Below are 17,003 nucleotides of genomic sequence, written 5' to 3' on the forward strand. Positions count from 1 at the left end.
CTGGTTCAGAAAGCTTCAGTTCGCCATCACTACTTTTTTGGTCACGTTGTAGTTCGTTTGTAGTCGATGTGGCCTTTCATGTCCAACAGTTTTAATGTGAACTTGGGAATGTGTCGTTTTTGTCACTTGAAAGCTGCATATCTTTCTTTCACAAGCGTCTTACACTATATTTTAAGCAAATACAGTTGTTTATTTAGGATTAGTGAGCGTATGTTTTAACCTTTGTTGTGGCATCCGTGTTTGTCACACATTCCAACGGCAAAGCACATGAACACTCGCTGTGGGAAAAACTAAGTAATCAAGGGGGCGGTCCTTGCACTGGGTCCTTGTCATTCCCAGATGCCCTTGTCCGCAGTTCACGTAATGCTGATGCTATGCTGAAAACCAATGAAGGCTCGTCTTAGTCCCAGAAATTGACCAATCCAGCTAGCTTTTATTTGTTGCGGTCAGCAACCATGTCTATGGTAACTACACAACACCCACTGTCCAGGAAGTGTATGTTACGTTCTGGTTATGTCTCTCTGCTGTTTATGATTTTGCATGAGGTATGACAGGCAGTTTCAAAAGAAAAAAAAAAAACACATTTACTGCAAGAAGATTCTAACATAGATGACCAGATACGTTAATTATGAATCTGGGGTAAGTGCGTATATTTCTATATGGTTCACATGAACATTTGACCAGGCTAACGTAGCATTATCTCGCTGGCGTTATTTTAACGGTAACGTAACGTTAACATCTTACAACTATGAAATATTCCGCTACAGTGAACTTAGTGTCATCAAATAGTTAACTTAAGTTATATTCAGTGTATTCGACATAGGTATTCGCACAGCGGTAAAGTTAAAGTCCAGCTAGCTGTTAGCTAACGTTACCTGCAGGTTAACATAGTGCTAAGAAGGAAACCAGAGACAGTTGAAGTGAACCATTGGAGCAAGCGAGCTAAAATATTGTAAAGTATGTTGGCTACCAAATGCCATTGGAAGCAAGCGAGCTAAAGTATTGTAAAGTATGCTGGCTACCAAATGCCTACCTATGTATGGAAATTAAACGAAGTAACGTTGTGTGTAGCTGCTAATAACTTTACAGTTACATGAAAGAAAGGATACCTGTTAACGTTATATTCACTCCACAGAGATGGCTTGCTATTTGAGCTCGAAAATGGAAAGCCCAGGCTGATTTTTACCAGCCACGGTAAGAGTATTTGCTTGCTTCAGCGATTTAGTTTACCTGGCACACATAATGGTAGGGATTATTAAAATAAATCCAGTCAAAATCACCAGACAGATGGAAATGATACTACAATGCTAACATGTGTGTGGAGAGAGTCAAGCAGAATCTAGGATGGCCACTGGTGTGAATGATGACACTGATGACGTCAAGGTGGTGGGGGCCCGTTATTGAAACATTAATTTTGGTATTGTGACAACACTACTCCAAGTTGGCCTACCATAACTTCCCAAATGTGCACTGTAGCCCATACACTGCATGACAAGTCAAGTCAAGTCAAGTTTATTTATATAGCACATTTCATACACAGAGGTCATTCAATGTGCTTTACATAAACAAAACCAAACAATAATAACAAATAAAAGCATAGAAGGGCAATATAGTCAAAGAATAGTTAAAAGGTAAAGATCATAATAAAAAGAAAACATAAAACACAAGGTAAAATCATTTAAAAATAAAGAATAATTAGTAAGCAAAAACAAAGGCAAAAGTAGTAAAAAAAAGTAATAAAAGACAAAGTAGAATAATTATCAAGGCAGATTCAGAATTTGTAACTCGGCACAGTTAGCAGAAAGCATCTGAGAACAGTTTGGTCTTAAGTCTAGATTTAAAACTAGCTACAGTTGGGGCCTTTTTAATGTCATCCGAAAGTTGGTTCCACAGTTGAGCCGCATAGCAGCTAAAAGCTGCTTCACCATGTTTAGTTCTAACTGTAGGTTTTACTAGCAGGTTTTTCACCTGGGACCTGAGAGGACGAGAAGGTGTGTACTGCTGAAGCATGTCTGACAAGTATTTAGGTCCTGCTCCATTTACTGATTTATAAACAAGCAATAGTGCTTTAAAGTCAATTCTGTGACTTACTGGAAGCCAGTGCAAGGACTTAAGAATTGGAGTAATGTGGTCAGTTCTTTTAGTTTTTGTTAGAGTCCTAGCTGCTGCATTTTGTATCACCTGAAGCTGTTTAATAGTCTTTTTAGGAAGGCCTGTGAACAGTCCATTGCAGTAATCAACCCTGCTGGAGATAAATGCATGAATGAGTTTTTCTAAGTCATGTTTTGACATCAGCCCTCTGAGTTTGGCAATATTTTTGAGGTGGTAAAAAGCTGATTTAGTTATCGCTTTCATGTGGCATTTGAAATTTAGATCACTGTCAATTAATACACCAAGATTTTTAACAGTATCCTTTGCCTTCAACCCTTTTGTGTTAAGGAGAGTAGCAACCCTAAGTCTTTCCTCATTTTTACCAAATATAATTACTTCAGTTTTTTCTTTGTTCAGCTGAAGAAAATTTTGAGACATCCAGGTGTTGATTTGTTCTATACACTGACACATAGATTCAAGAGGACCATAGTCGTTTGGTGATAGAGCTAAGTAAATTTGTGTGTCATCTGCATAGCTATGATATGAAATCAAATTATTTTGAATGATTTGTCCAAGTGGGAGCATATAGAGGTTGAATAATAGTGGCCCCAAGATCGACCCCTGGGGAACACCACAGGTCAAGGACGTTGGTGTTGAGGTACAGTTTCCGATGGCAACAAAGAAGCTCCTTTCTTGTAGATATGATTTTAGCCAGCTGATAACTGTGCCTGTAAATCCAACCCAGTGTTCTAGTCTGTGTAGTAGAATATTGTGATCAACAGTGTCAAATGCTGCACTAAGGTCCAGTAGCACTAGGACTGATGTTTTACCTGAATCTGTGTTGAGGCCTATGTCATTGAAAACTTTAATAAGAGCTGTTTCAGTACTGTGATTTACCCGAAAACCAGACTGAAAGTAATCAAAATACCCATTTGATGTTAGGAAGGTGGTTAATTGATTAAAGACTACTTTTTCAATAATTTTGCCAATAAAAGGTAGATTGGATATGGGCCTGTAATTGTTTAGCATGGAGGCATCCAGGTTATTCTTCTTGAGAAGTGGCTTTACAACAGCTGTTTTCAGTGACTTAGGAAAGGTGCCAGACAGCAGTGATACATTTACAATTTGAAGGACATCCGCCGCTATGAGGTGAAAAACAGTTTTGAAGAAATTGGTAGGCAGAGTGTCTAAGACACATGTGGAAGAGCTGATTTTCTGTACCGTTTTTTCAAGTGTTTCATAGTCTATCAAGCTGAACTCTGACATCAAGTTTAGTTTCCCTCTGTTTGTTGCTGGAAGTTCAGGTTGTTGAATTTGTAATTGAGCAGATATGTTGAGTCTGATTTTGTCAATTTTACCTTTAAAAAAAGATGAAAACTCAATTTTACCTTTAAAAAAAGATGAAAACACTTAAAAAAAATACTCGGAACTATTTACTGCACGTAGACTAGGGCTATGCCTTAAAATACCCTAGTAGATTGAGAAGTGGATGTCGTGAAAGTGAACAAATGATAGCCTATTAGAAAGGCAAGAAAACTGATGCTCTGAATACTGAATCAGCCGTCTCTGAAAGTTTCTAGGCCTATAGCCTAATTGATGAATTTAACCGGAATTTGGATTTAATTTTTTCACCGCAAAACAGACGTGCACTGTTTTCATATAAGGTGGAGCACCTAATCGCTATTAGCACTTCTCCTCTCCTGTGTTTGGTGATAGCCTAGGCTACAACCACTTTTCCCTCGCCCTCCCATAAATTCATCAATGCATATGAAAATATGTTACATGGTAGCATGTTCAAATGTATCATGACAATTTTTCTTATATCTTTAGTTGGATATTGGATGTGAGAAGAATAAAATGGGTGTTCCATAACTTAACTTAATCCATAATTTGATACTGCAACTAAAGTTAGACTTGAAGAAGAATCTGTCTGCTCACCAGTTCCATTTTTTTAACAGCCATTTCATTATTGATAAGTTGATTACATGTCTATATTAACATGTTCTATCAAAGAAAAGATAGAAAATAACTATTTGTGTATGTGCTGTAAAATGGTTAGAAGAAATGAAATCGGAATCGGCTAAAATCGGTATCGGCAGGTCAAACTCTATGAAAAATCGGAAATCGGTATCGGCCCAGAAAATTGCAATCGGTGCATCTCTATTTCAAAGTAATGACATGAATATACTATAGCAGAGATAAAATACATACATTCAGATAAATGTTTAAAATGTAGCACACAAAGTGACCTCATCCATGCCTTTTGGTATTGCAGAAACATTCGAGAAATCTGGGATCAAATTGAAAAGTGGATGTCAAGTGTCTGCAAGCATGAGTTTGTGCTCACACAAAAAATCTGTCTCTTTTAAAATATTGAAAATATAAGATACCCATTGGGGTTGGCAAACTATTTTCTTCTCACCGGTTTATAAGAAGGTAATTTTGCAAAATTGGAAAAATAAAGAAGCACCATCCCTCGAAAATTGGAAAAGATTAATGAAATATTATTTGAATATCGAAAGTACAATATCGGAAGGGTCATTCCACGTCAATTCAGCCAGGGCCCACGCACTTAGGTATCAAAAAATTCTGAAGAAATTACCAGGTGTACCTATGTTACCCAGGAGACACACTGTAAAATTACTCTTATGTAAGATCAATACTTTCCAAGATACAGCCAGTTTTACAGGGGGAGGGGGGTGTCGATTTTGTCCAGCCTCTTTTTTTTTTTTTTTTTTTTTTTAAAGAAAAGATCATGGAGAATAAAGAAAAAAATATTTTAAAAATCTTTGTATATTCCCACAAGGTGTTTGGGTGCTCTGAAAATGATAACCAAAATGATTCTTTAGACTTCTAAGGTCTGCTGTTCAGACCCTGAAGGAATTTATTTTCTGTTCATTGTTTTTTGTGAGAGTGTTTCTACTTATCTCAGTAAGGAAAATAAATCAAGAGCCTATGTTGAGTACAAATGTCTTCTGAAGGCCTAAACAGAAACGCCAAAAACTCCAATAAAATTTGTATCAACTTTGAGGGACAGCTATGACCATGCAGGATTATCCAGACCAAACGTGACGATTTTGCTACATACTATTCCTATTTATGTACCAGCATGCAAAATTTGAGCCTCCTACATGGTTTAGTTCTTGCGCTGTGGGCTTGTGAACTTTGACAAGAAAAAGAAGCTGGACAAAATCGACACCCCCCTCCCCCTGTAAAACTGGCTGTATCTTGGAAAGTATTGATCTTACATAAGAGTAATTTTACAGTGTGTCTCCTGGGTAACATGGGTACACCTGGTAATTTTTTCAGAATTTTTTGAGACCTAAGTGCGTGGGCCCTGGTTGAACTGACGTGGAATGACCCGGAAGACAGCAATAAAGATAAACAATTTGATAATGTATGGACTACAATTTATGAAGCTTTAAAAAGAGTGGAGCCGTGAGATCGACCAGCTATCAAGGAAAGGCACTGTAGCATGACCAGTGTGGTGTGTGTGGATGTGTGTAGGGGTGGGTGTGTGGGCATGAAAGTTTGTGTGGAAGTATGTAGGAAGAACGTTTGGATAGGGTGTGTGTGAGGGGTATATGTGTGTGTATGGGTCTGAGAACAGCATGAGGATGAATGAAAAGAAAAAAATCTAAAAAGACAACTGGAATGTTGGTAGATAAACTTGATTTGTTTCTGTTTTAGGGTTTGAATCCAAAACTTCAAATAAATCTAGCAAGGCAAGTTTTACAGATTTAGTTTTTTTGTCAGTTTCCATTACCAGATATTTCACATGCAAATGAAAATGTCAACCATAACAAAAAAAAAAACTCCCGTCAACAGAATCCCTCAAGAAACAGACCTCCGAAATTAATCACTGCCTCAAAGCAAGTGCCTCAAGAGGCTTCACGTGAGAGGCCCCAGAGGACTGAAGGAATAAGCCCAGGCTCATATAAGAATACTTCAGATACCACCACTGCGAATGTGGACAACCATGCAGTGCTTAATGGTACAGGGAAGATAAAAGATAAAAGGGTGGCTAGAGTGCAATCAGTAAAGAGGTCTGACACTCACAAGACGAAGACGGCAAATGAAATCCAAAAGAATAATCCAAAAGAGAGCCTGGTTTGTCTGACACAAGATCAGCTACAACAGATCCTAAGCAACATAAACAAAACGGCCTGTCCAGGGGAACAAGATGATACTCATTCCAAAACACAGATGGGTAAGATCTATATTTTAACAAAATATCAAATCACTACACAAATCAAATTAATAATTGCAATTGCCATTGACAGCATTGAATGAATGATACAAAGTAAAAACAACCTATGGACATTTTATGGATGATGACTTTTGTTAAACTTTTGTTTGGGAGTAAAAATATGTTAATCGGAGTTTTGAGGTAGACTGTTCAACGCAATGGCTTATAGTGAATACGCAAAAGGCATGGCACCAAATCAAAACAAATCACTATTTTTAAACCACTTACAAGTGTTCATATTTTGTCATGTCATGCCTAATGTTCATATTCTGTAAATCACTTTTGGTCTGCTAAATAGTATAACCATAACCATAAAGTTTACAATGCTTCGATTTGTCTGTAAGGACCCATTCCACACTACTATCGAACTGTAATGCTATGTTGAGCCTTGACAGTGGTTTAAAAATAAATCATTGTTAATGCAAACAGCGGTCTAGCTCAAAACTCCTCAGATTAATGAATTTTTGCTCCCAAACTAAAATTTGAACTTATCATCCATAAATAGACCCTAGTTTGTTTTTACTGTGGATCATTCCTTTAAACATAATTATATTTCATAAGTATTTTATAGGTATGTAATATATGTTTGTCTTACTGACCAAACAATAACAGACAATCCCAGAGAGGATGGGCTAGCCATGTCAAGAGAAACTCATGAGGCACTCATTTCAGATGGAAACCTTCGTCAGAATGGGAGTGCACAGGAAAAAGGGAAAGACAATAAGTAAGAGTATCCTACCCTTAGGTTCACAAGAAGTTAACAAGAAAATATCAATTTCAGCTGTTGATCTGATTTTTCTCCTTTTCTCCTCAGAATAGTTTTGAATGGCACAGTTGCTGGCTTCCTTGGTAAACTGGGAGAGCGGGAACTTGACAAAGAAGCTCTGGAGGCCAGGAGAGCACAGTGGCGGAGAGAGTTAGGTGTGGAAGACTAACTATTTTTGTATGTTTGTACAAGGCAATGGGTTGTAAAAGATGCTACAAGTAAATGGAAAAGATGTAAGGGATAAGGTATAGAATGCCGGTCATTGTTGGGAAAATTCGTCAACAGGACGAACTGGATCCCGACGCACAGCAGAGGGGTCTTGCTTCGCCCTGAAGGGACTTATTTTCCCGATAATGACCGCCGTTCTATACATTATCCTGCTTATTATCCGACTACTTGCCCACACTAGAAAAAGAAACTTCACATCACATCACTTCAAAGAGTGCGGCGCGGGACAACTTTTGAAAGCTCTTTGCGGGAGCGGGTGGGATGAGAGAGGTGCGTTCATGGGTGCGGGACAAACCGATGATTCACTGCACTCCCGCAAATTAAATATGTGCGTAAAATTAAATATGTAAATTATTAAAGTAGTGTTCATAATTGTAGTTTAGCTGGATGTTCTGTTAGGCAGCATTAAAAAAACGGGGTTTAAGCATAACTGACGGATAGCAGGCCTATAGCCTATATTGTCGTTTACGTGGGTTCAATTTGTTCCTGCTGCTCATTGTCAAAACTCGAAATCTAAAGCATGACAGAGGAAGAGGGCACCAGACTAGGCCTACTTCAGTTGTTAGCCTACATTCAGAACCAAGAAACTGACATCTGGAGTCTTTCTCAGGTGTGTGTGCTCCTTTCGTGAGACAGAAAGAAAAGCTGAATAGGCTATCCCTCCTGCATGCGGGCTTTAGCGGGCGGGAGCGGGACATCATGTTACAGATGTGGGCGGGAGCGGGACTAAAAATGACACATTAATGCGGAAGCGGGACAGAATATTGCGGGAGCGGGCGGACAGACCTCTAGTGTGCGCATATCGGGGTCAGAAAGCTTTCCATACCATTGAATTTTCAATCGCCATTAGCTAAGACTAATTTATTAGGTACGGTTCGCGGCCCATGGGTAACAACGACATGCAGTGCATATCTTGGCAGCTCAACATGCCAGTCTATTAGCTGTGCCATTTTTCTGACCCCATGCTGCGCGCACGCACCCAACCTAGGCTCTGGATGTTTAAGTTGTGTAAGTTGACATCAAAAACAAAAAGCATTGTTTTTCAGATGACCAGTTACTTGAAAAACGTCAGGAGACAGCAAGTGCTGAGGCTACACTACCAGGAGGAACGAGGCAAATTAAATCCAGCTCTAGGGATGCACCAGTCAGGGTAAGTTCATTTCAGATCATAAAAAGCATAATGATTATGTTCAGTGTCAAGTTAATTTGGAGGCCTTAAACATCTATTTTGGTGAAAGAGCTATAGCTCCCTTTAAAACTGCAGTTGGCAAGTCTAACAGATTGAAGGGACTTAGCCAAAATTTTGAATATTTACTCTCATGCCCCTCCCCCACGACCACCGAGCACCCTCTCATCGAGTTTGTGCTCGTCAGTGTGCACCAGACTGTGATTGACAGTCAGATCTCACACAGCCCTGCTTTGATTTGACCAGAAGAACCGGGAGCTGTGGATTTTTGCAACTAACTTGCAAACAAATAACAGGCTCTAGTGGAGTGCGGGTGGAGTGTGATTTTTTTTTTTTTTTTTTTTCTAAAACCGGCTGATTTATGTTGTTCTGTCGGCGCATAGTCTCAGTTTCAGTGAATATGATCAAAAAAATCTTGCCAACTGCAGCTTTAAGTCATTGAAGGGGATGGGGCCAAACTACTTACATGACCTGTTTAAACAATATTCTCAACCAAGACCCCTTAGATCACAACATAAGCAACTACTATTGAAACCTACGATCTATTTTTAAATGGCTCTTTGCTGTCATTATGTATACATTTTACTTTTTCCTACTATTACTAAAATTGTATGTAGTTCTATATTTTTATTTATCTGTTTTATCATTGTTTTTGTGTGAAGCACATTGCATTGCCACCGTGTATGAAATGCACTATACAAATAAATTTGCCTTGCATTGCCTTGCCTAAGCTATTTGTGAGTGACCATGTGTATTAGATCACCGAGATAGAGCCCTATAAAATCTATTTGCACCAAGGTCACTTTTTGGAGAAACCATTGGCAAACCATTCTATTGGTGCCAATGAATGTGGACGGATTTGTGTGTTTCAGCTGCAGAAAGAGAAGTTGCGTTTAGCCTCTGGTATGGGAGATACAGACAGCCAGGGATCAACCTTCAGCAGCCAAAGGGACCTACCTGCTGCCATCCGCTCTGCTTTTGTCCTGGGGGTATGATTTTTCTTTAGCATGATATTGGGGTTCATTGTCATACAGTCGTAATTTGTAAAATATTGTCAGTAGCGTGACCATTGAGCATAGAGTATAACTGCTCTAATGGTAGATATGCATGTGCCAGTAATCTGTAAAGACTGATGTAAACTTCTGATTCAACTGGTCAGGAGGCAGCTCCTTCAGATGCGGCATTCAGTACAGCAAAGAAGGAACAACAGAGGCTTTGGCTGCAGGAGCTGGATCAGCAGAGGCAAGAGGTCCAGCAGAGACGCAGGCAGGAGAAACTACTTCACAACCAAGTACAGTATATGACCTGTATAACCTATATGAACTACAACTTAGAACTTTACCTTTTTAAATTATGATTTTGCCCTGACTGGTTCATGGCTATTAATCAAAAAATGTTGTAGTTCCAGAATGCTCATGTTCTCACTAACATAATTGTTTTTAGGCCGAGGACCATGACCGCTGGGCAATGCACTTTGACTCCTTACATAAGAGTCTTCTGCCTCAGCCCTCATTTTTGCCTTATGACAAGGGAGAGGCAGAGCTTTGCAGCTCCCCGTCACGCCACCATTCTCCATCAAGAACATTGTCCAGTGGCTGGGAGGCCGTAAGTGTGTCTGGAAGAGACAGCCAAGGCAGGTCCAGTGTGGACACAACATCTGGAAACAACCCCCCGAAAGCAAGGTTTTTGTCTGCCTGTTTAGTTAACTACCTTCATACTGAATATATGTGCAAGTGAAGTAAATCGCTAGCCTGGGTGTGTCATAATTATCTCTGACATCCCAATTAGTGCTGCCGCGATTAGTCGACTTAGTCAACGTAATTGACCATGAAAATTAGTCAATGGCAATTTTTTAGTGGACGTGTCGCTTTACTATTGACCGCCTATATATTTTTGGTCTCCCGTCTCAAATAGTCTGTATTGTTTATTAACCCTTGAGAAGTACAATGACTGCCTTTAGATGTTAAACAGGCTTCTTAGACTTTGGCAGTAATGTTTTAAACCCCGCCATGCACGCAAGTGTAAACAGCGTCACACTCTCGGAGCGTCCACAACATGTCAGATGGAAAATACGAACACACCCATGATATACTATAGCCTAATGAAAATGCTGATACTTATGCTTAGATTGTTAATACATAATGTTTTTGAGCAGTTTACTTATGAGGTTAAAGGTGCTCTAGTCTAAGCGATGCAGGGTAACGTCACTTCTGTTGACTTTCAAACAAAACAGAGAGCTAGCTTGCTACTTCCTCCCCATTCCTCCCGTGCTGCTCCCGTGCAATTGAAACTCGCGCATCTCGTCTGTGATTTGCTGGAACAGTTTGTTATGTTTTTATGGGCTAGGCTTGCCCAGTTTGTTTTTGTTGCCGTTTTTGGAGCCTGGGCTGTCCACAGAGATAGCGTTTTTTTTTTTTTACAGTGATTCAGGACACAGACAGCTAGCGGTTGGTTAGGTGATGTTTGCAGTAAGTGACATAAAATGTTTGGTAACACTTTACTTGATGGGTGAGTTCATAACACATTCATAGCAGCTGTCATAAACTGCACATAAAGCATTCATGACTGTTTCATGAGACATGACTCAACATTCATACCAAACCTTTCATGAATGTGGAAGACAGAACGACAACAATGTGTCAAAATAAAAGTCCAACAATTGCAAAGCAGCATTGCCGTTTTTGTTCCAAACCTCTTACCTGATCACGTCACATCTGAGTCAATGGGCTACTCCAGTGCCAAAAAGACAGAACATGGTCAAGCAAATAATTTTTGTTTCATAAAAATGTATTTGTTTTATGATACCTTTGCAGATGATTTCTCATCTTTTGCTACTCGGAATGTCCAACCGTTCCAGGTTACACAAATACGGGTCAGCTGAATGTAGGCTAGTTTACCTCCCAGTGTTAAATTCAGTGATTATGAATACTTCACAACTTGTATAGTAAAGTGACATTCGATGTAAACTTCATAAGATATTCATGAAATATTTGCAAAGGCTGGAGAGAAAAATGGCAATGCTGCTTTGCGATTGTTGGACTTTTATTTTGACAAGTTGTTATCGTTCTGTCTTCCACATTCATAAAAGGTTTGGTATGAATGTTGAGTCATGTCTCATGAAACAGTCACGAATGCTTTATGTGCAGTTTATGACAGCTGCTATGAATGTGTTATGAACTCAACCATCAAGTAAAGTGTTACCAAATGTTTTAACCTAAATTATTTATATTATTTATGGCACAGGTGACATGTTATGTTTTGGCCCTTCAGTTGAGTTCAAAATAAAATGGACATAATGAAATAACAAACACACGAAATTAGTCGTTTAGATTAGTCGACTAATCGAAAAATGTGTCGAAAGATTAGTCATTAGAAAATCAGTTGTTAGTTTAGTGGCAGCACTAATCACAATGCAGCTATTGTAGTCATGCTCACACTTTTTTATTTGAAGAACCACAAAGAAAATGCATAAAATTGGGCCATGATATGTGTATGTGTTGTATATGTTAGAATTATGTTGATTATATATCCTTCACTTTTTAGCTACCTGCGCACTATGACTGCTCTTTTGGACCCTGCACAGTTAGAGGAGAGAGAGAGGAAGCGTCTGAAGCAGTTAGAGCACCAGGTAGTCAGGTCAACCATTTTATCATCTAATCTGTTCAAACAACAACAACATGACACAGTTACAACAACACCAGCTATTGTCATGATTAAAAAAATATAATGCCTCATGTTTGTGTGTGTGGTTATGATACAGCGAGCGATCAACACTCAGGTGGAGGAGAGGAGGAGGCAGAGAGAGAAGGAAGAGTTAGAACGAAAACAGCAGGAACAAGAGGAGGAAAGAAGAGTCGCAAAGGAGAGAGAATGTCTTCAACAGCAGTACCTACTTGATTCCCAGAGAGAGAGAGTCAAAGAGGTAAGAAGTAGTTAGGAGTGTCACTCTCAGGTCTGACAACTGTATAATTAGATTATGGTTCATAAATAATTTGATCATAATCTCACACACGTTTCAAAGATTTGTGACAGTTTTGTAATTTAGTATTACTATAAATCAAAATGGTTAATATCAATAAGTATATAATCAATGGTGCCACCCCTACCACATAACATCAATCAGTATTTTGTCTACAAACACAATACTTTATTATTGTTGTGCCAATATTTGTAATATCCACAGCATATGAACGTGGAGAAATTAGGTGTTATTTCAGTTGGCATATTAGCACAATTTTCAAATCAAACCAGCTAATAGGCTAACTGAAGTAACACCCATGCCAATCTCTAGGTATGGTGAAGGGTATGTGATGATGTGGGGCTATTTTAATTCCAAAGGCCAAGGTAACTTTATCAGGATGCACAGTATTCTGGATCCATGAAATAACTGGCCTTTAAAAATAAAAATCTGCCTGTCTCTATGGGAATTTAACATAGGGGTGCCAATACTTATGACCCCTGTATTTTAAGGAAGAACATTTATTTATTTATGATACATTATTCATTCACTAAGAAAATTGGTGTCCTTAAAGGTTAGATATTTCCTCATTTTTCACTTAAGGCATTAAGATCAATTTCCAAAAGATGATTTTATATTCCTCTTTTCAGTCAACTTTAGCATGGGTGCCAATACTTTTGGCCAGCACTGTATGTCTGAACACAAAAGGGTAAGATGCAGGTCAATTCACACCTTCCCTGTGCATAGCTGGTGGCGTCACCTTGGCTTAACTGTATTTTTGCAGTGATTCCTCTACGTTCATTTTGCCATGGCGAAAGTTATTGCCGCCACTGTATCAGATTTAGGGCCCACGCACAATGTAGCCTAGTCGCAGCTGCCATTTAAATGATCCTGCTGATGTGTCCTCCCCTGGCTGCCGCTCACATTGCCATTTAACAATAAGTAGGGCCCTTTCAGTTTCACTCCACATATTGTTGTGTTGATGTAGTTTATTGCCAAAACATTGACTTTCTTCCACAGTATTTCCTCTTAATTTTGTGTCGGTGGCTACTACTTCAAAATTAGAGCAGTAGAAATCAGGTTGTTGCATGTTACATTAGATGTGCATTCAATCGCAAATGGCATAATAATTTAGCAAATGTGGCAATGGCACACAACTTGGGGCAAATGTTTAGTATGCACTCGAGGAAGCACTTGCTTTTTAACTGAACACACAACTGGTCAAAAATCAGGAAAAATCCAACCTTTAAAGGCCAGGGGAACTTTATCAGGATGCATAGTATCCTGGATCCATGAAATAACTGGCATTTAAAAATAAACATCTGCCTGTCTGAAAAAACCCCAAAAAATTGGTGTCCTTAAAGGTTGGATTTTTCTTCATTTTTTAAATTAAGGCATTAAGATTTCCAAAAGATGTTTTTATTCCTCTTTTTAGTCAACTTTAGCATGGGTGTCTTAACTCATGCACAGCAATGTATGTGGATCTTTGTTAAATGGATGTCCGACCCTTCCTGCATCATTATGGTCGGGATATCGTAGTTCCAGTTTCCAGGTGGTTTAGCACCGAATCAGCTGAACAAAAAACTTTTTTTCACACAGCACATTCATCTTAGTGTGTTAAACTCCAAATCGTCCGGTTTAAGGAGTACAGTTCTAAAGCGGGGCTTAGCTTGCCAAATATTAACTGATACAGCAATTGCTTTTGGCCAAACTTGGCCAGTAAAGCTGATACAGATTCTGATGTAGATTGATGTAGTATTTGGTATGTTGACTTTGTACAGGAGCTGCTCTGCCGTAGGACAGAAGAAATGTTGCTAAGTGTGCAGCGTGCACAAGAGGAAGCTCAAAAGGACAAGCAGCTGCAACGTATCCGCGAATTGGCAAGGAAAGGCCATGATGTCTCAAAGCTGCTGGGGAGTCTAGAGAGAGGATCGGCTGACTCAGTGCAAAGTAAGTCCACAACTGTTGGCACTCCTCCCTGGCCAGTAATGTAATACCTCAGATAGTTTGATTCGTGCATAAGATGTTATAATTAGTGCTGTCAGTTAAACGCGTTATTAACTTTGTAGCTTTTTCACAAGCTGTTGCAACAACTAGTAACGTTAGAACAACTACAACACCACACTGGATCTAGCTAGACCGTGCTGCATGTACACGCCCCCTTTTAGGGGAAAGGGAGCTGTTTGGATAATGGAAACCTATGCTGCATAGAAGTGGGGAGCGAAAAGGGGTTATACTTATTAAATCTTGAAACAAACATGAATAAAAGGCACAAAATAAGGTTGGTGTAAGAGTTATCTGTGTGTTTATGGGATTAATGTGACCATTATGTTCCTATTTTTTGCTCTTTCCAGTTTAGCCTAATAGGAGTGTCACGAATGTACAGTCAAACTGCCCGTGGCTGACTATAACTAAGTTCGGCAAGCCTTTACATGTCATAACATCAACTAAACATAAGTCACACATTCATTCTATCACTTGTAATATGAACGTAGCCTTTTTCCTACAACTAGGTGAGATAATTGGCTATGCCTGTTATACTGAAGTTCCACAGTTAGCTAGCTAGCAAGCTAACCGTTTTACATGGGATATGGTAAGTGTAGCTAGTACGTGCTGAATGGGTTGTAATGTAGCCTACATCGTTTCGACATGAGTAAGTTACATACACATAGTTCTTTATAACTGCCGTGTTAGTAAAATTATTGAATGGCCTGTAAATGAACAACTAGATGTAACGTCAAGGTGTGATTAGGCTATCTGTCTTTCCCATTAGAATCAATGATCTATGTATGTTTACTTGTTTTCCGCTAAAATGGGGCGTGATGCAGATTAAATGTACAGTAGCCTTATGATGATGCGCCTTTAGTAGGCTACGTAAAGGCAGGCTGCACACACTTGTTTGGGTTTACGAGCCGGCCAAAGAGTAGATTCGTACAATAAACACCAACGCAGTTCTGAACTCCCGGTCAGCTGAATGGTGTTTTAAATTGCTGTGGACACCGATGCCGACATGAGTGCGATGCACTCTGCTTTCGACATTCATTTACTGTACATAAGATTCCATTCTTTTCAATACAACTCTGCACACCAGCATCACACTTTGCCGCCGTGTAAATCACGATTCAGTTATATTTGGTCGACGCCGCTCCATAAAATCCATTGTTCATCCAGTGTTTGCGTGTTAAAAACTTAGGCGCTGATGTGTGTGGCAAGTGACAGTGCACCACCATAGACTGTAGGCCTATAAAATGGCAGTGCACTCATGTCGAAAAGTTCCTTTCAACTGAACTCAAAGATAATGAATATAGTATTTTATGTTTGTTATGCCCTTTATTAGCTATATTTCTGAAGAATATATTGTGTTGCCTCAGGTCTGCTGCTCATCTTTTGAAAATTGATTTGAAATAATCAAATAGACCTACGTCTTAAAGTTAAGTTAATAAGTAACTTGCTTTGCTTTCATTTGAATCGTAATCAAGATACACACAATAATAATTGCTTTATATTGTTAACATGGACTCCTGAAAAGTTCAGAAATGCAAAATAATAGAATTTTAATCATGCGATAAAATATGTGATTAATCGTGATTAACTATAGGAATTCAGCGATTAATCGTGATTACATTTTTTAATCGTTTGACAGCACTAGTTATAATGCATTTACTGACCTTACAGTAAGATGCTTTAAGTAAATATCCGGCTAGGCGTCACAAATAGGAGAAACAAATAGTTTGCCACACAACACTGATTAAACATTCTTTAGAATGCAGCTGATCCATCAGTGTGATTTCACTTTCAATGAAGACACAAAATCCGTTGCCATTGACAGTGGTCTGTTACACATAGCAAAGGACCTCCAAACGTCGGTGTTTGCGTCGACTAGGACTACCTCTGCTAAACTCATTCTTTTTATATCATTATGACAATTAAAAAGTGGCTAGGCGTCAAGAAGTGTGAAATAGACGCAGTGGCATCTATGGGAATGGCGAGCTAAACTCATTTCAGGACCATAGTTTAAACGGTGTTACAAAAACGAAATATAGGGTTGACATGATTTGTGAATCATAGCATTCTTTTTTAAATCACATTTTACAAAGCATCCCAACTTTTTCAGAATTCGGGTTATAACAAAAGTTTTTTTTTTTTCTGACCTGTAGCCCACATCACAGAGTCTCAAAGTCCATCTGATAGCCTATCTAATGCTTTGAGAATTGAGGAACTCAGCCCAGCCTCTCCCAGACGAGAAACAGGTGTGCAGACAGGTAATGACTCAACCTTTGCTTTCTTTGTTTCCTATTGTCATTTTGTTTAAACCAAATCAATTAAGTTTGTATAGTGAGATATTAATTGAATTAAAATGTGTCTCTTAAGTGTTTTTCGTGTATTAATTAGATGGACAAATCAAACTAAGCGCCTGTCAACGTATGCCATGTTGGTTCTTTGAATTTGAGAGAAAGGGGCCTGGAAAATCTTTTGAAAAGTCCTCTCTGAAACTATATCGCCTTTAACATCTTACCATTTTGTT

The 17,003-nt window shown here is 38.9% G+C and overlaps 1 protein-coding gene across 4 annotated transcripts in view; it reads left to right on the top strand.

The window, feature by feature from the left end:
* The first annotated feature begins 478 nt into the window (after nt 1-478).
* ccdc66 (coiled-coil domain containing 66) overlaps nt 479-17,003 on the top strand; it is a 35,733-nt gene continuing 19,208 nt past the window's right edge. For 2 of the 4 annotated variants that reach the window (XM_042089992.1, XM_042089993.1), the window contains exons 1-14: nt 479-639; nt 1,136-1,194; nt 5,782-5,816; nt 5,920-6,301; nt 6,953-7,064; nt 7,155-7,261; nt 8,381-8,484; nt 9,393-9,509; nt 9,680-9,811; nt 9,964-10,202; nt 12,064-12,148; nt 12,281-12,442; nt 14,260-14,428; nt 16,636-16,740. In XM_042089992.1, the coding sequence (XP_041945926.1) occupies nt 629-639; nt 1,136-1,194; nt 5,782-5,816; nt 5,920-6,301; nt 6,953-7,064; nt 7,155-7,261; nt 8,381-8,484; nt 9,393-9,509; nt 9,680-9,811; nt 9,964-10,202; nt 12,064-12,148; nt 12,281-12,442; nt 14,260-14,428; nt 16,636-16,740 (1,819 nt within the window). In that variant the 5' untranslated portion in view covers nt 479-628. Of the gene's footprint in view, nt 640-1,135; nt 1,195-5,781; nt 5,817-5,919; nt 6,302-6,952; nt 7,065-7,154; nt 7,262-8,380; nt 8,485-9,392; nt 9,510-9,679; nt 9,812-9,963; nt 10,203-12,063; nt 12,149-12,280; nt 12,443-14,259; nt 14,429-16,635; nt 16,741-17,003 lie in introns of those variants that run through there. The other 2 variants (XM_042089994.1, XM_042089995.1) reach the window with 2 other exon arrangements.

This window comes from Alosa sapidissima, chromosome 4, assembly GCF_018492685.1.
Source record: "Alosa sapidissima isolate fAloSap1 chromosome 4, fAloSap1.pri, whole genome shotgun sequence".
Lineage (NCBI taxonomy): Eukaryota > Metazoa > Chordata > Actinopteri > Clupeiformes > Clupeidae > Alosa > Alosa sapidissima.